This window comes from Hemitrygon akajei, chromosome 1 (assembly GCF_048418815.1).
Source record: "Hemitrygon akajei chromosome 1, sHemAka1.3, whole genome shotgun sequence".
In the NCBI taxonomy this organism is placed as follows: Eukaryota; Metazoa; Chordata; class Chondrichthyes; order Myliobatiformes; family Dasyatidae; genus Hemitrygon; species Hemitrygon akajei.
Genome location: NC_133124.1, coordinates 73,656,891 through 73,676,916, shown reverse-complemented (window position 1 = coordinate 73,676,916; position 20,026 = coordinate 73,656,891). Strand labels below are relative to the sequence as shown.

The window sequence follows — 20,026 nt, the reverse complement described above, 5'->3', positions numbered from 1 at the left end:
CCAGTGAGATTAAACCTGATTCTGAATCAGAGTACTGAAATCTTTTATTTGGATTTGCAGTAGAAAGTTCAAAAATCCAAAGTGTTAAGAAATGTGAAGGATTATAGGAGGATGTGGAGGCTTTGCAGAGTGCAAAATAGGTTCACCATGATGATGCCAAGATGAGTGGCCAAATGCTAAATAGAGAGGATTGTCAAACTTAAATTGTTTTATCTGGAGTAACAGAGACTGAGGGGAGAGCTTTGAGAAGTTGTTAAACTTCTGAGAGGCACTGGATACAGCATTGGGTAGGCACATGAATATGCATAGAATGGACCACCTACAAGCAGAGGATTAGTTTAATTAGGGTATGTCCTGGTGCTGTACTGTTCTGTGTTCTAGTAAGCCATTTCTTTGGGAAAAAGATGAGCTTTTCCACTATTATTGAATTCTTTAAAATGGAGAGAGAGGCTAATGCACTGGACAGAAGTTGAGTTCTCCTCTAATAAAAGGTTAGGTCCAGGTGAACAAGTTTGGATGGATTTGGACAGTGTCAAGAGGGGGAAAGCACTGGAGGTAGTTCACAACCATCAGGTAAGCTTTTGCAAGTGTAATTACTTTCTGAAACTTGTGAGGAGTGGAAATAGTTGAGCAGAATCCTGCAAGAGAAGGTGCAGGGGTTAATTCAATGTGGAGTAAGATGTTGACGAACCAGCCCAACTTTACATTTTGGCAAATGAATTTCATGCCTTAATGACTTTGGTTTCAATCAAGCCACTCTTAAATCAATGGGAGCATAAGATGATATTGGTAACCATTATCGTAGGCCAAAGCACAGTAAGCTACAGGCCTGTCATGGGTAAAGGAAGTTGGTATAAAGGACAGTATAGATTACGTGGGCTGACATGCTTGTACAATTCAAGGAATCGAAGTACTAAGTGTTCTGAGAAACATAGTTTTTCAGGAACTGGAGCTGAAATGTTCAGTTAAGCTTGTGAAGCTCTCCATCAGCAGACCATCTCTGGAGGGGCTGCTCCGTAGGTCAAACAGCATGTGCGGTACCTCGTACTTGTGTCAAGTTAGGTCATACTTAGATTGTGCTATTTTAATCACTTTTTGTGGAGGGTGGGTGGAGTGAAGCTAAGAAGGTTTGCAAAGAAAAGCAAGATTGTAAGAACTTGGGTTATAATCATTAGATGAGGTTGCTCTGTCCATGAGTCCCAAAAATTATGAGGAAATTTGTCATGACATAAGTAAAAGTTTAAAAAAAAATGGTGTCAACACTTGGGTCAGGCAGAATCTGTGGAGGGAGGGAAAAGTTTCCTTGTTCTCTGAGAAGGTCACTAATAAAAGTTTAACACTTTTTTTTGTCTTGTGAACATATTCTGCTGATCAGACTGTCTTTGTTGGTGTTATTAAAACTTTTGTAGATTTTTTTCTTTGAGGATGGACACTTGTGGAGCTATGAATAGATGATGGAGAATTTGGAGAAAAATGTTTTCTTGCAGTATCTCCTGAAGAGAGCTAGCTATGGAGGGTGGGAGGAGGGAGTTCAAGAGGCCAGTTTTGGGTCTGAGTTTTGATATAGTGAACTGTAGAACACAGAGCAGACCCTTTGGCCCACAGTGTTTTGCAGATCTAATTAAACTACTTAAAATGCCCAATGATATTCATCCCTACTCACTACACTATGTCCACACGCCTCCAGTCTTGACACAAGATTGTTACACAGTCTGTCTAACAAGCTCTTCAGCACCTCTATTGTATTTGTCTTCACCACCACCCCAAACATCCACAACTCTCTGTATTGTATTTGTCTTCACCACCACCCCAAACATCCACTACTCTCTGTATTGTATTTGTCTTCACCACCACCCCAAACATCCACTACTCTCTGTATTGTATTTGTCTTCACCACCACCCCAAACATCCACTACTCTCTGTATTGTATTTGTCTTCACCACCACCCCAAACATCCACTACTCTCTGTATTGTATTTGTCTTCACCACCTCCCCAAACATCCACAACTCTCTGTATTGTATTTGTCTTCACCACCACCCCAAACATCCACTACTCTCTGTATTGTATTTGTCTTCACCACCACCCCAAACATCCACTACTCTCTGTATTGTATTTGTCTTCACCACCACCCCAAACATCCACTACTCTCTGTATTTAAAAAAACACTTGCCTCAAACAGTTTGAACTTTCCTTTCTCCCTCCCTCCCCTCCTTCCACAAAAAAAACTTTAAAAGATACCAGATGTTTACTTTGTCTGTGCCTCTCATAACCTTCTGAGTGCTCTGGAATCTCTTCTTGCCTTTGCATCTTCTGGAGCCCCCTGGAATTGCCCCTGTACCAGCATTGTTTACACTGTATGTCCCATTTTCTGATGAGTTGCTGCTGTGAAGATGTGCTGGATTGGTCCAGGTATGGTACCTTTTCTGTACAAGAAGGGATTAAGTCAGAAAGAATCAATTTTATTATTACTGATAAGTGCTGCAAATCATGTTTCTGCAGCAGCAGTATAGTGCAATAGAAGCTTTTTCTAAAACATTGTGTGTCTTCAGGCTTATGTGCCACTCCCTAGTGGTGAAAAGGGGACATCTCCTGAATGATGAGGGTCCTTAATGATGCAAGGTGCCTTCCCGAGGTGCAGCATTTTGAAGATGTTCTTGGTGATGGGGAGGCTAGTGCCCACCATCTTTTGTCTCAGTGACATACTAAATCTCTAAAACTCCTGATGAAGTACAATTGATGGAAGCTCCTAATGAAGTATAGTCGATGCGATCGGTATTTTGTTGCATTTAGAACAATAGGAGGAATTGACTACAAAATTCTTACAGGCATGAGGGCTGGATGTAGGGAGGATGCTTCCTCTGGCTGAGGAGTCTAGAACTGGGTGAGCAGTTTCAGACTGAGATGAGGAGTGTGTGTTGGAATGAACTGCCAGGAGCAGTGGCTGAGGCAGGCAGATTGGCAACATTTAAAAGCCATCTCAGAAAATATACAGATAGGTGAGGTTTGGAAAGCTATGAGCCAAATGGCCTAGCTTGTTGGGCGACGGAGTCAGCATGGATAGGTTGGGCCAAAGAACCGGTTTCCATGCTGTACATGACTGTGGAGAAATGTCTTTATGTGAGAGTGGTGAACCTTCAGAATTTGGAAGGACAAGTGTGGAGTGGTGCCTCCATTTTCCACACCAAATCAGAGTTCAGCCCCTGTGCAATACGGACAATGATTAACAGAATAGGAAAGTCTGCTTTATTTGTCTGCAGTCTCAGCAGAGTGAGTCATCGCCAAACAAGATCCAGAGCGGGACTGACCGAGGCTGGCGGGAGTCTGGAATCAGGGGACATTGGCTCAGATGTTTCAGACTGAGACAAGGAGGAATTTGTTCTCTTGCAGTGCTGTTTGTGTGGGATGGGGGGCTATGGTGGGGAAGGAAGTTGAGGGTGGTAGGAGTGCAAAAGTGATATTGGTATGTGTGTAGGTGCTATTGGTTAGTACACACATAGTGGAGTGACGAGCACATTCACATGATGTGACTTGCTGAGCTCAGAAACGTCTCTCAGCTCCATGATTCACTCACAACCATTAAGCACCCAGTTATGCAAACCTCATTTTATTCTTCCCTCCTTTCCCAGATTCTACAACTTGCCTGCACACTAGGGGGCAATTAACAGTGGACTATTAACCCAGCAACCCACACACATGCCTTTATGATGTGGGAGGAAGCTGGAGCAGTCGGGGGCTGGAAACCCGCACAGTCACGGGGAGAACGTGCAAACTCCATAGATACAGCAACTGAATTTGGGGGGGGGGGGGTTTGGGGGAGCTGTGAGGCAGGGGCTCCACCAACTGTGCCACCTCATTTTGTTTAATTTAGTGACGTATTCCAGATACCACAAAGATGCCTATGATTTCTGGTTCCATCTTAGATCAGTTATCTGCTGCTCCTAGTCATTTGGCCATCGGAAGTAATTCCATGTACCACCAGGCTCCAGGGCAGCTTCTGTCCCACAGTTATCAGACTCCTGAATTATCCTCGAGTGATATGATGGACTCTTGAACACACAGTCTACCTTGTTTTCATCTTGTACTTTATTGCTTGCCTACACTGCACTTTCTCTGTAGCTGTTACACTTTATTCTGTGTTGTTATTGTCCTATCTCAATGCACTGTAATGAATTGATCTGTATGAATGGTATGCAAGGCAATGTATGTATTTCACTTTAATACATTGAGTCACCGGTGCATGGGACAATAATAAAGCAATGCCATGGCATTGGTGATGTTGGGCCATTCTTGTAAATGCTCCTTGAACCACCCTGGCCTTTTCAGATCCATGATACCAACCTTCATCCCTGGAAATGTCCACCTCTCTGGTAACGTTCCATGGTCATCAGAGTAAACAGGAAGGAGTAGAGCAAGGAGCCCGTGAGCCAGCGACTGAAGTTCGATTAGATCACGGCAGATTGTGGAACAGGATGCCAGAGGGTGGTGGTGAAGGCAGATACTCTTACATCAGCGTGCAGAGAGTTGGAGGAGTGTGGGCCAAGTGCAGGCAGAGATGATGAGGAATCGTTAGCTTAATTAGTGTGGTACAACATTGTGGGTTGAAGGGCCTGTTGTATTGTTCTATGCTCAGTATTAAATAGTGACTAACAGATCTCTGGCCATTACACAAGTTGAGTGTTGAGGGCAGAAGAATGGGATTGAAGTAAAGATTGAGTTTGAGATGAGGTTTAGCAGTGAAACACAGTGTGGTCTTGTGCTGCTGTAGCCTATCTACTTCAACATTCAACATGTTGTGCATGCAGAGATGCTCTTCTGCACAGCTCTGTTGTGACATGTGGTCATCTGAGTACTCTCATCTTCCTGTCAGCTTGAACCAGTCTGATCATTCCCCTCTGAACTCTCTCATTAATAAGGCATTTCGCTTACAGAATTACAGCTCATTGGATGTTTTTTCTTGCACCCTTTTCTGTAAACACTAGAGACTGTTGTGTGTGAAAGTCCCAGCAGATCAGCTGTTTCTGAGATACTCAGACCACCCTGTCTGGCACCAGCAATCATTCCATGGTCAAAATCACTTGGATCACATTTCATCCCCATTTTGATATCTGAACAACTGAACCCCTTGACACTGTTTGCATACTTTTATGCATTGAGTTGCTGCCACATGATTGGCTAGTTAGATATTAGCATTAATGAGCAGGTGTACCTAACAAAGTGGTCACAAAGTATATATTTATTGGGATACCAAGTGGAATAGCCCCTTCTGGGCCATCGAGCTGTACCACCCAGCAACCCCCGATTTAACCCTAGCCTAATTATGGGGCAATTTACAATTAACCTTACTGACTGGTACATCTTTGGACAGTGGCAGGAAACTAGGGAATCTGGAGGAAACGCACATGGTCACAGGGAGAATGTACCAACTCCTTACAGAGAGTGGCAGGAATTGAACTGTAGAGCCTTGTCCTAAACTCTACACTACCACGCAGCCCCTGATGCTTTCTTTCCAGTATTTACTTACTGGCAAGAAAGCTCAAGGAACTGAATGATGACCTTGTATTCCTTGTGTCCTTAAATTTATCAGTCCATTTTTTTCCCCAATTTCTCTGCTACAGCTGGGACTGTTGCTGCCTCAAAGCACCAGGGACCCGCGCTGGATTCCGACCTCGGCTGCTGCCCGTGTTCAATTTTGCAATCGGAATCAGATTTTTTACCACTGATGGAGATGAGGTGAAATTTGGTGTTTGGTGGCAGTACAGTGCAAGACACAATGATTAATATAAATGAAAATATAATTTTCGTGGAATGGGCTGCTGGTAACGGTGGTGGAGGCGGGTACGATAGGATCCTTTAAGAGACTTTTGAATAGGTACATGGAGCTTAGAAATATAAAGGGCTATGGGTAAGCCTAGTAATTTCTAAGCTAGGGACATGTTCGGCACAACTTTGTGGGCCAAATGGCCTGTATTGTGCTGTAGGTTTTCTATGTTTCTATATTTTGTTTGGTGTCATACAGAAAAGAATGGTGATGTGGTGCTCCTGGGTTTATGGAGCTTTTAGAAATCTGATGGTAGAGATGAAGAAGCTGTTTTTAAATCATTAAGTTGGGTCTTCTGGCTCTTGTACCTCCTCAATGGTAGTAATGTATTGAAGGCATATCCCGGATGGTGAGGGTCCTTAATGATGGATGCTTCTGTCATAAGGCACCCCCAGTCTTGAAGATGTAGATTCTCCCTGTAATCATGTGGGTTTCCCTTATGTTTTGCAGTTTCTTTCCATAGAACCTGGGGGAGTTGATGGGAATGTGAGTGTCAGGTTAGTATAAAATGGGTGTTCGGTGGCTGGTGACTGCTGTAAATTTTATTCATCACCCACCTACATTCAGTACCAGAAGAAAGGTTATGTTCATGTAGGGAGAATAGTCAGAGTAATACAAGATGGAAGCAGGCCCTGTGGCCCAATTCGTCCATGGTGCCTAGCAAACTAACCCCAGTAAATTATTTCTGAATAGGTCGCAAGGAAAGAAATTGAATAGACCTGACAGCCCACATAGACTTGCTGGGCTGAATGGCCATTTCTTGCAGTGAAATTTGGAAATCTGACTCTGATTTGAAAATCCTTTGATTCCATTCATGGGCTCACCTTCCCTCTCTCTGTCACTTTTTACTGTGTGTTCAGGTCATGTGTGTTCCCCTTTCATGGGCTGATCTGAAGCAGCATTTACTCTGTTTCTTTCTCCACAGATGCTGCCTGACTTGCTGAGTATTTTCAGCATGTGGTGGTGTTTTTATACCGAATCATAAAAAGTTCCTATATATATATATATATATATATAGTAAAGCAAAGCACATTCTGATCTTTCCTTGCTTCTGTTCTACTCCTTGTTAATCTGAAATCAGTCAGCAACCTTCTTGCTGCCAAACAGTTTCTTTTATTTACTTTGTGTTAGTTAGCCCTAATTTTGATGAAATTTCTTTTGGGCTTCTATACTCTTTCTTTCCAGTCCTGATGAAGAATCGCTGCCTTAGACATCAGTTGTCCATTTCCTTCCATAGGTGCTGCCTGACCTACTGAGTTCCTCCACCATTGTGTGTGTGTGTGTGTGTGAGAGTGAGACCAGATTTTCGGATTGTGCAGTCTGTCTTGTGTCATTAATAGCTATGGTACCTTGACTGCACAACTTAATTTATCAGCAAGTGAGCTGTGTGTATTTACTCTGAAGCTCTGCACAGTTGCCATAACTTTCTCTCTTTCTTTTCTTAGTTACTGGATGAAAACAACCAGCTTATCCAATGTATCATGGACTTTCAGAGCAAAGGGAAATCCGCTGAATGTTCTCAGTAAGTTGACATCTCAACTGTGTCTTACACCTTGTAAATATATTGATATGCAGACTAAGGTACAGATGCTTGTATCTATGCTGCAGCAATTAATTGGTGCCTGGCAGCACAATCTAATTATTAGTAAACTTGTAAAAAAAGAAGAAAAAAAAATTGGTAATGCAATCACTATTTGTTCCTCCTGGAAACAAAACACAGAGGGTGAGGCTCTGAGAAAAGAGAATGAGGTGTGGTTCTCATTGGTCAGAGTAGAATCCCCTCTTGAACTTTGTGGGGGTTTATGTGGGAATATGGGCAAGTGACAGGAGATGGAAGAGATCTGTTGTAAAATTTGAGAGGAACATACTTTACCATATTTCCTGAATCTCTTTCTGAAATAGAAGGAAGGCATTTCAGCTCATTGCTTCTATGCCAATTCACAGTGCAATCCTACTCCTCATTAATTGTTTTTTATTGTCACACATACCGAGATACCATGAACAGCTTTGTTTTGCATGCCATCCATACAGATTATTTCATCATATCAGTGTATTGAGGTAGTACAAGGAAAAAGCATTAACGGAATGCAGAATAAAGTGCTGTAGTTGCAGAGAAAGTACAGGCAGGCAGTAAGGTGCAAGCCTGTGACAAGGTCGACTGAGTGATCAAGTGCATATTATTATATAAGAGCAAAGATTTAACAGTGGGATAGAAGTTGCTCTGGAGTCTGGTTGTACACATTCTCAAGCCTATGTGTCTTTGGCCTGACAGGTAAGTGGAGAAGAGTTAATGATCAATGCTGCTCTGAGTCAAAATCAGATTTATCACCACTGACTTGTGTTGTAAAATTTGTTTGTGGCAGCAGTACAGTGCAAGGCATAAGAATTACTACAAGTTACAGAAGTACATAGGTAGTTCAAATGATGAATAGTGAGGTAGCGTTCATGGGTTCATACCACCTCGATGGTAGTAATGAGAGAGGGCATATCCCAGATGTTGAGAATTTTAATGCTGGACACTGTCTTCTTGAGGTACAGTCTCTTGAAAATGTTTTCTATGGTCTAGAGTGGATATCTGCGAGAGGTGGTGCCTTAAAAATTAGTATCATTGGAAACTTATAACAGAGGAGGCAGCCTTTTGACTCATTGTGTTAGTGCAGGTCAGATTATGTATTATTTCAGATTCATTTCCTTATCACATGTACATTGAAACATAGAGTGAAATGCATCCTTTGTGTTAACAACGTAAAGATGTGCTGGGACAGCCCACAAGTGTCACCACTTAGCATGCCCACCATGTCTCCATGTCTGCAGAGCAACACAAGCAGCATTAACAACACCACAAGAGTAAGGGAACGCCAATCTTGGGTTGGTGGGGGGGGGTAAAACAATCGGGTAATAACAGTCCAGTTATGATATTACAGTAAAAGTGCAAAATAAGTAACAAAGTACATGGGTAATGTTTTGTGTTCACTCCTAGGTACCAGCAAATGCTTCACAGAAACTTGGTCTACTTGGCAACAATAGCGGATTCCAATCAGAATATGCAGTCGCTGTTGCCAGCTGTAAGTGTCCCTGCTAAATTAAGCAAGGCCTCAGAGGAAGTGACGGCCATGGTGATTTCACTCGAGTGTGGCAATAAGTTAGTGACTTAAATTAAGGTCGGGAGCCTGACGCTAGTCTCTTGCATTGCTTGATTTGATGTTCTTAAATTAGGAAATAGTTTGGCCATGTTCTCCTGTTTTATTGTCACATGTACTGGGACACAGTTGGAAAAACTTGTCTTGCATACTGTTCATACAGATTAGATCATTACACAGTGCACTGAGGTCGAACAGTGAAAAACAATAACAGGTTGCAGAATGAAGTGTAGCAGCTACAGAGAAAGGGCACTGCATGTAAACAATAAAGTGCAAGGTCATATACAAGGTAGATTGTGAGGTCAAGAGTCCATCTTATCACACTGGGAACTGTTAAACAGTTGGGCAGAAGCTGCCTTGGAGCCTAGTGGAAAGTGCTTTCGGGCTTTTGTTTCTTTGGCCAAATGGAAAGGGGTGAAGAGAGAATGTCTGGAGCAGGTGGGGTCTTTCATTATGCTGACTGTTTTACTGAGGCACTGAGGTGTGGACAGTGTCCATATTTTCCACAATCTGCTGGCAATCCCATTGTCTGCTGGGTTCACGGTTCTGTGATTGAACTGTTATGATATTGGAACAGCAGTGAGGATCGAGGGGGAGGTGCTGGGAAGGCTGCTGTTAATTTTGTTTCTGCCCTTGTGTTGCAGCCTCCGTCACAGACCATGCCAATGGGACCAGGATCAATGAACCAGAGTGGAATGAACCAGCTTCCCCACACACACAACATGTCAGCAGAGGGCATGGGTGGAGGGAGTGCCCCTGCACCTCACATGCAGAATCAGATGAATGGGCAGATGCCTGGTGAGTTGCTCCCTGGTGTGATTGGGCCTTGGTATGACTTTAGCACTTGAGTAACTCAGAGGACTGAACAATGTGACAAAGCTGTTGACACTTCCGTTTGACAGCTCCAGCCATCTGGGTTTCAGCTCCATTGCTCTGTCCCTCTCTCTCTTCCCCGGTGCACTAGTTTCCTCCCATATTGGTTAATTTACTGCTGTATGTTTCCCCTTGGTGTATTTAAGTGGCTAAAGAACACAAAGGGTGTTACTGGATGTGTGATATTTACAGGGAAATGGTCTTGATATCATAAAGAGCAGAAAAAGGCCTTTTAGTCAAGTCAAGTCACTTTTTATTGTCATTTCAACCATAACTGCTAGTACAGTACACAATAAAAATGAGATAACATTTTTCAGGACCATAGTGCTACATGAAACGATAGAAAACTACACTGAACTACGTAAAACAACACAAAAACTACACCAGACTACAGACCTACCCAGGACTGCATAAAGTGCACAAAACAGTACAGGCATTACAATAAATAATAAACAAGACAATAGGCACAGTAGAGGGCAGTAAGTTGGTGTCAGTCCAGACTCTGGGTATTGAGGAGTCTGATGGCTTGGGGGAAGAAACTGTGAGTTTGTATGAGGGGTGCATAGGGTCCTTCATAATGCTGTTTGCTTTGCGGATGCAGCATGTGCTGTAAATGTCTGTAATGGTGGGAAGAGAGACCCCAATGATCTTCTCAGCTGACCTCAGTATCCGTTGCAGGGTCTTGCAACCTGAGATGGTGCAATTTCCAAACCAGGCAGTGATGCAGCTGCTCAGGATGCTCTCAATACAACCCCTGTAGAACATGATGAAGATGGGAGGTGGGAGATGGACTTCCCTCAGCCTTTGCAGAAAGTAGAGATGCTGCTGGGCTTTCTTTGCTATGGAGCTGGTGTTGAGGGACCAGATGAGATTCTCCACCAGGTGAACACCAAGAAATTTGGTGCTCTTTACGATCTCTACTGAGGAGCCGTCGATGTTCAGCGGAGAGTGGTCGCTCCGTGCCCTCCTGAAGTCAACAACCATCTCTTTTGTTTTGTTCACATTCAGAGACAGATTGTTGGCTCTGCACCAGTCCGTTAGCCACTGCACCTCCTCTCTGAATGCTGACTCGTTCTTGCTGATGAGACCCACCATTGTCATTGGCAAACTTGATGATGTCGTTCAAGCTGTGTGTTGCAACACAGTCATGGGTCAGCAGAGTGAACAGCAGTGGACTGAGCACACAGCCCTGGGGAGCCCCCGTGCTCAGTGTGATGGTGTTGGAGATGCTGCTCCCAATCTGGACTGACTGAGGTCTCCCAGTCAGGAAGTCTAGGATCCAGTTGCAGAGGGAGGTGTTCAGGCCCTGTAGGCTCAGCTTTCCAATCAGGTGCTGAGGAATGATTGTGTTGAATGCTGAACTGAAGTCTATGAACAGCATTCGAACATACATGTCTTTTTTTTTGTCCAGGTAGGTGAGGGCCAGGTGGAGGGTGGTGGCGATGGCGTCATCGTTTGAACAGTTGGGACAGTACATGAACTGCAGGGGGTCCAGTGAGAGAGGTAGCAGGGTCTTGACGAGCCTCTTGAAATACGTCATGATGATGGATGTGAGTGCAATGGGATGGTAGTCATTGAGGCAGGACTCTGAAGACTTCTTCGGCACGGGGACGATGGTGGTGGCCTTGAAGCACGTTGGAACGATGATACTGCTAAGCAAGATGTTGAAGATGTCAGTGAGAACATCTGCCAGCTGGTCTGCACATCCTCTAAGCACTCCGCAAAGAATATCGTCTGCTAGTATGCATAGGAGAATTGCCCTGCTAATTCATGCTGACCAAGATCCCCACTTGCCCAAGTTTGACCCATATCCTTAAATCTTTCCTGTGCATGTACCTGATCATGTATTTTAAATGCTGTTATGTTGAAGCTGGGGAATGGATTTTTTTTCCGTTGAAAACTGCCTCTCAACTGTTGGGTCAACTTGTTTATTATTGTCACATACCAAGGTAGAGTGTGAACTTTGTTTTACATACCACTCATAGAGATCATCACATCTGTACATTGATGTCATACTAGATAAAACAATAACAGCACAGAATAAAGCAGTAACAGAAAAAATGCAGTATGGACATAGGCCTCTGTCTCTGTGGCTCCCTCTCGTATCTTGGAGCAAAAAGCAATGCAGCAGACTGTAACAGCGACTGTCGGTCTCCCTTTCCACTGTGAAAAGAGGTGATATCTCTCTGTCCCTTAGTGAGAGCGAGCCTGTGGCATGTTGAACTGTCGGGTAAGCAGGTATTTTATGATTAGATCATGGTCTCTCTTTGGGTGCTTTGGCTGGTGAACGCTGATGCTTTTTGGTGAAATGGGTGGGGGGGGGTTGATGCTTGCAACTGGTTGTACAGGAGAGGGGGACTTTGGAGTTCTAACACTGTCTTTTGGGGTTCTGTTTGTTGTGGATGTCTGTGAAGACAAGTATTTCAGGTTGTATACTGTATACATTCTCTGATAATAAACGGAAAGGTTTGGAAAAAGGTGCAAGACGATGACAAGGTACATTATAAGGTCAAGAGCCCATCTTGTCATTCTAGGAGACTGTTCAATAGTCTGATAACAGTGGGACTGAAGCTGTCCTTCAGCCTAGTGAAAAGTGCTTTCAGGCTTTTTTGTCTTCTACCCAATGGGGGGGGGAGAGAAAATGTGAGGGGTATTTGATAATGTTGCTGCTTTACTGAAGCATTGAGAACAGTTTAAAAACACATGAACCAAACTGTAATAATAAAGGCATATACCCAAGTGCAAGTCTTGTGTTTGCAGAACCTTCTGACCTTTGATGGGTGGTGATTAAACTATCCTGTAAACCTTCCGCTTTACTGAGCCTTGGAGAGTTTTAGGACAGAAACCAAGACGTGCTTCTCCCCAGAACTGTACATTGTCTAGACTGCAGGGAAAACATCCCACACTGGAGAAAGACCACTTCCTCTGGCAAGCAGCAGCTGCAACATGATTGGGCGGTGGGGGAAAGGAGTAACCATAATTGAAACCAGTCAGTTTGTGAAGCTTTCACTGCAGGATGGTGGGGATAGGGAGTTCAGATAGTCCTAGAGTAGCACAGCATGGAAACAGACCCTCTTCCCTGCTGGCATTTGGCCCATAACCCCCCAAGCTCCTCCCCTCCGTGTACCTATCTAATCAGGCAGAAGATACAAAAGCCTAGAAGTCCATACCACCAAGCTCAAAAACGGCTTCTATCCCATTGTTATCAGACTCTTGAACAGACCTCTTGTACGATAACATGGACTCTTAGCCTTACAATCTACCTCGTTATGATCTTGCTCTTTGTTTACCTACATAGCACTTTCTCAGCAGCTTTACACTTTATTCTGTGCTATTGTTGCTTTCCCTGATTCTAGTTAAATGCAATCTGTACAAACGTTATACAAGACAGCGTTTTCGCTCTGTCTTGGTACATGTGACAATAATAAAGCAATTCCAATTGTTCCCACCTAGACCACTTCCTCTGGCAGCTCATTGCCTTTGTATAAAGAAGTTATCTCTCTGGTCTCTTTTAAAATCCTGGTAAATGGGTTCACTCTGCCTTATGCCAGTGATATTAAACCTGATTCTGATGAGATATGAAAGGAAACAATTTTTTTTCTGGGCGAAAAGGTCAATGATGGGGACTGGTCAAAGGAGTAAAGGAAAGATTCAATAAATTGCTGTAATGGGACTGTGCTGTTGGAAAGGAAGGCTTAGGAGAAGGGCTTTCAGAAGGAACCAGATAACTGGATGTAATGAGCTGAATTGTCACCACTTTTTTTGATATGAAGACGTACTTAGCCTTGGAATGTGCACCAGCCAGTTTTTAGACCATAACACCATAAGACACAGGAGCAGAATTAGGCCCTTTGGCCTATCAAGTCTGCTCCACCATTCAATCATGGCTGAATCTTTTTTATCTCCTCCTCAACCCGTTACTGGCCTTCTCCTCGTAACCTTTGATGCCATGTCCAATCTAGAACCTATCAATCTCTGCCTTAAATACACCCAACAACCTGGCCTCCACAGGTGCATGTGGCAACAAATTCACCACCCTTTGGCTAAATAAATTTATCGGCATTTCTGTTTTGAAAGGGTGCCTCTCTATCCTGAGGCTGTACTTCTTGTGGTAGACTATCCTATCATGGGAAACATTCTTTCCACATCTACTTTTTGCATCAACTTCATTGAACGTAGAATAATAGCCACCTCCACGAGTTCCAGAGCCCATTTGGTACTTCTGTGTACACACATACACAACCCACGGTGGCCAGGTAGTGATAGACAACAGATCTTGTTCCTCTGAATTGTAATCTCCGATGCTCTGTGTGTGGCTCGTGTTCTCTCTGTAATGGTGTCAGTTTCCCCTGAGTGCTCTTGGTTCCTCCCTATCCTGCACACACTAAAGCTGCAAGATTAGTTGAGAGCTGCAGATGGGTGGTAGAATCTTGGGGAGAATGGAATGGAGTCAGTATACGTGGGTGCTTGGTGGGGACTTGAATGGATCAGGGCTAATTTCCGTGCTTTATGACTCTTGTCTAGGCTCCACACAGCCAAGGACCAGACACAACATGTTCCCTGTCGAACTCGATTGCCAAAACAGTACATTTGTATAGCACCCTTTCATGGACAACTTCCCAGCATGCTTCACAGCAGCATTATTAAAGAAAGTGTGACCAGAGGCACATTAGATTTGCTATAAAGTTAAAACTCACACTTTGAAAGGGAGAATAAAACTACACCTGTGTGAATCCCTGCAGCATCTGGTGACCCTGTAATCTCTGTCTCAGAGTCTGATGTCAAGGTCATCTTTCAAGAGGGTGAACCCTTGCAAGGTGTCAGGCCCTGTTGATGCACCTGGGTGGGGCTCTGAAAATCTGCCAGATAACTGGCAGGAGTTCAAGGACATTTTCAATCCCTCATTGCTACAGTCAGAGATGCATACCTACTTCAAAAGGGATACAATCATATCAGTGGCCAAGAAGGGTGAGCTGCCTCCATGACTGTCGCCCAGTGGTGTTTATAACTACCGTAGATTTCGCACTACAGAGCGCACCTGATTAAAAGCCGCTGGCTCTAATTTTAGAAAGAAAATCAATTTTGTACTTGTACAAGCCGCACCGGATTTTAGGCCGCAGGTGTCCCACGTTGTAATATGAGATATTTACACAGAAAGATATTACACGTGAGGATTTTTTAACTTTTAATTAAATCCATATGGTAACATAAACAAATACATATTTCAAATGCTTTTTTTCGAACCGTGCCTGTAACACGGCTACTTTTAAATATACATACGTATCGGTAACACACAAATTACGTTGCGTATACATTCCAATATCTCCTAACGACTGGTAAAAAAATATATACTGCAGCCTACCAGGAAAAGTTATTGATCGCCTTTAACTTAAAAGCAGCGTTCTCGCGCGGGTCTAATGCCCCCACCTTCCCATTTATCGCAAACCGGTATTTCCCACAAGACGCGCCGAAACCAGATGTGACGTCATAGTATCCCGGGATGTAGTACTTCTAACTTTAACTAGAAAATACTAACAAATGAATTACTAAGCGAAAATATTGTAAACTAAATAACTGCCATAAAGGCAGCACAATGCTTTTCTTCGAGTGTTTTCCATGTTGATGAGGGTGAGTACAAATGACTGATTTACAATAATTTAATTGTGAAAGTGCGCTTGATTTATCGTACAATTTCATTGGACCTCTGTGAACTACTCATCAATTTTATTGGTCTACTGTTACGAGGCAAAATGTTTTTGGCGGCATGAAAAAAAATCATGCATTAGCCTCACCGTAGTAAAGGCCGCAGTGTTCAAAGCTGTTCAAAGCGTGGGAAAAAAGTAGCGGCTTATAATCCGACATCTACGGTACTTTGATCAGTGCTTTGAGAGGGTGATCATGGCAAGAAACAACTCCTGCCTAAGCAAGGACCTAAATCCACTGCAATTTGCTTATCGCCACAATAGCTCTACAGTGGATACAATCTCACTGGCTCTCCATTCAGCCTTGATGATAGCAATTGTTACATCAGGCTGCTGTTCAGCATCAGCATCAGGCACTCAGTACTCAACACAACTATACCCTAATCAATAAGCTCCAAAACCTGGTCCTCTGAACTTCCCTCTGCAACTGGATCCTTGACTTCCTCTTTTGGAAACCACGGTCTGTGCAGATCGGAAATTACACCTCCTCCTTGCTGACTATCAACAGTGGTGCACATGAAGGATGTGTGCATAGGCCACTGCTCTACTCTACACCCAAGATTGTAGCTAGGCATAGCTCAAATACCATCTATAAATTTACTGATGATACAGCTATTGTTGGCAGAATTTCAGATGGTGACAAGGAGGTGTACAGAGTGAAATAGATCAGTTGGTTGAGTGGTGTCACAACAACATCAGTACTCATCCTCAGTGAGACCAAGGAACTGTGTTGACTTCAGGAAGGGGAAGTAAAGGGAACACAGTCTTTCTCAGAAGTGGAAAGGATGGGCATTTTCAAGTTCCTGGGTGCCTAACAATCAATCCTCGGGGTCCAACATACTGATGCAATTACGAAGTGGGCATGGCAATGGTTATACTTCATTAGGAGTTTGAGGTGAGACTTCCTTGTCTCATCTCACACATTGAACTCAGCTAGCTAGTCGGAAGCCATTCCCACTCTGAGTAGAAGCTGCATCCACAGCCCCATTAGAAGCTGCTTCTCCAGCTTTCTGCTGACCATATGCCTGGTAACTTCCTCACCCTCATCAGGTATTGAGGAGATGGCAGAAGCACTGGGATGAGAGTGAAACGGAGACAACTGTACAAAATACAAAGGCAAGTCAGATACCAAAGAATATCAGGTGGGCATAGAAAGATAGAAGTGATCATCAGTCGTTTAAGACTTGATCACACAAGTCTTAATTACACATTATACAAAATAGGGAAACATCCAACTGGGTTGTGTGAATACTGTAATCAACCAGAAACAGTTGAACATGTATTGATAAAATGTAAGAAGTATGAAAGAGAAAGAGTGAAGATGATAAGGAGCGCTTCAGATAAACAAAAAAAACTGCTGTGGGTATAGAAGACATTTTAGATAGATAGATAGATAGATACTTTATTCATCCCCATGGGGAAATTCAACTTTTTTTCCAATGTCCCATACACTTGTTGTAGCAAAACTAATTACATACAATACTTAACTCAGTAAAAAATATGATATGCATCTAAATCACTATCTCAAAAAGCATTAATAATAGCTTTTAAAAAGTTCTTAAGTCCTGGCGGTTGAATTGTAAAGCCTAATGGCATTGGGGAGTATTGACCTCTTCATCCTGTCTGAGGAGCATTGCATCGATAGTAACCTGTCGCTGAAACTGCTTCTCTGTCTCTGGATGGTGCTATGTAGAGGATGTTCAGAGTTTTCCATAATTGACCGTAGCCTACTCAGCGCCCTTCGCTCAGCTACCGATGTTAAACTCTCCAGTACTTTGCCCACGACAGAGCCCGCCTTCCTTACCAATTATAAAGACGTGAGGCGTCCCTCTTCTTAATGCTTCCTCCCCAACATGGGAGTTCAAGAGAAATATGGACCTATATCATTGAGTATCTGAAAGACTCTGGTTTATTATATAGAATTTAGGGAATGCAATTCTTTTCATTCCTCCTGTTTATCAAACGATCCACACTCCAGTCTAGTAGGTGGTGGTAATGCACCTTAAAGCTGGTTTGCCAACTGCCATAAAACAACACAAGGAGAAGAAGGAGTTTGAGGTGAATTGTTAAATCACCAAAGAAACTTCTGAATTTCTACAGATGAACCATGCACAGTATTTTAACAGTTTGTATCACTGTTTGGTATGGAAGGGCCATTACAGAGCATTGAAATAAGCTGCAGAATGTTGTAAATTCAGCCAGCTCCATCATAGGCAATAGCCTGCTCAGCATCCAGGAAATCTTCCAAAGTTTCAAAGGTCGAATTTAATGTCAGAGAAATGTATACAATATACATCCAAAATGCTTTTTTTCTTCGCAAACATCCATGAAAACAGAGAAGTGCCCCAAAGAATGAATGACAGTTAAACATGAGAACCCCAAAGTCCCCCCCCAGCTCCCCCCTCCCGTGTGTAAGTGGCAGCAAGCAATGATCCCCCCCTCCACCAGCAAAAAAAAGTGCATTGGTATCATCACCAAGCCCAAGTGTGTGCTAAGCAATAGCAAAGACACAGACCAAAGTTACCTCAAAGGCTTTGCATTTCATCTGACATTTGACAAACCAAAGGTTCTCTCTCTCCCTGGCAAGGGAGAGGGAGGTGTCCCCCATTTTCACAGCGGGCAGGAGACATAACAACAACCCACTGACTTACGATGTTAAAAGTCCATTTCGTCACTTTTTTCGAGTTTGGTGACTGAAGATTGTGAAGACCTCGGGTCTTTGGACCCACAGCAAAAGATTTTCCAGCCTCCCTGATGACACACGAGTCTCCTGCCGTGACACTGACCCTCGATCCACCCATCTCCAGAGCCCCGAGATCTTAGGCTTCCGAACATGATCGAGACTCTCAGGCCGAACTCTTGGCATGTCGAATAATGGCCAGTCGTGGAACCCTGAGAACGGGTCCCATTCCCTCAGAGAACTGGTCTGCGTGTCACTTCAGGTCAGGGTCTTCAAAAGAACCCTGACAGGGAAAAATAGAGATATTAAAGGTGGAAATAGAGCTGTTTCTCAAGATGCAAGCAAAGGAGTCACCATTAGGCACCATTATCCCTCCTAAGCAATGTTCCCTCCAATTTTTAGTAGTCAGTGTGCACAAAAATCTTATGTTGTGCAAATTTTTTTCCTGTGACAAAAGTATGTGCGCACTGAATGCACACATGGCACAGTTTATGTAGGTTTACAAAATATTTGACATAAAACTGCACAGAATAACAACAAAATAACACACATATTTAAATCACTCAGTTATTTTTTCTCTCTCCTGTCTTTGGCATTTACCCATTCTTTGTAAACTCTATCTAGACTAGTAAACTTCCATCCAATTGATAGCTTTTGATTCTCATTAACATATCCAAATGACATTCACCTAAACCGTTTCTCAGCTTGTTTTTGAGTTGATTCATTAGGCTAAAGCTTTGCTCACAGTCCACACTAGCCTTTTGTGCGCACATTAATTTCCTCTGTGTGCTGGTTGAAAAACGTGTGTGTGCGCGCACACATGCACAGCTTAGAGGGAACATAACCTTTGACAAGGTCCATTTGGGAGGCTGGTCAAGAATGTTCAGTCGCTTGGCATTCAAGATGAGGTAGTAATTTACATTAGACATTGGCTTCCTGGGAGAAGCCAGAGAAGGGTAGTAGATTATTGCCTCTCTGACTGGAGGCCTGTGACTTGTGGTGTGCTGCATCGATCAGTGCTGAGGCTGTTGTAGTTTGTCATCCAAATCAATATCCAGATGATAATGTGGTAAACTGGATCAGCAATTTTGTGGATGACTCCAAAACTGGAGGGGAGTGGACAGCGAGGAAGACTATCATGGTTTGCAGCAGGGTCTGGACTGGCTGGAAAAACAGGCTGAAAAATGGCAGATGGAAATTAATGCAGATAAATGTGAGGTGCTTCACTTTGGGAGGATCAATCAGAGTACTATAGGTCTTGCACAGTAAGCGGTAGGGCACTGGGGAGTGGAACAGAGGGATCTGGATATATAGATCCATAATTCCTTGAAAGTGGCGTCACAGATAAACAAGGATGTAAAGAAAGCTTTCGGCACATTGGCCTTCATAAATCATTGTACTGAATATAGGAGTTGGGATGTTATGTTGAAACTGTATAAGACTGTGAGGTCTAATTTGAAGTATTGTGTGCAGTTTGAGTCACCTACCTACAGGGAAGATATAAATAAGATTGAAAAAGTGCAAAGAAAATTTACAAGGTTATTGCTGGGACTTGAAGACCTGAGTTATAGGGAAAGATTGAACAGGTTAGGAATGTATTCTTTAGAACAGAGAAGATTGACAGGAGATTTGATGGAGGTATACAAATTTTTGAGGGATATAGATAGGGTAAATGCAAGCAGGTTGTTTACACTGAGGGTGGGTGAGATGACAACTAAAGGTCATGGGTTAGAGGCAAAGCTGAAATGTTTAATGAGAACACAAAGGGAAACTTCTTCACTCAGAGGGAGGTGAGAGTGGAATAAGCTGCCA

At 43.2% G+C, this 20,026-nt stretch overlaps 1 protein-coding gene across 2 annotated transcripts in view; it reads left to right on the top strand.

The window, feature by feature from the left end:
- ss18 (SS18 subunit of BAF chromatin remodeling complex) overlaps positions 1–20,026 on the top strand; it is a 53,137-nt gene that overhangs the window by 3,756 nt on the left and 29,355 nt on the right. For both annotated transcript variants that reach the window (XM_073045726.1, XM_073045717.1), the window contains exons 2-4: positions 7,265–7,341; positions 8,800–8,884; positions 9,604–9,757. In XM_073045726.1, the coding sequence (XP_072901827.1) occupies positions 7,265–7,341; positions 8,800–8,884; positions 9,604–9,757 (316 nt within the window). The remainder of the gene's footprint in view (positions 1–7,264; positions 7,342–8,799; positions 8,885–9,603; positions 9,758–20,026) is intronic.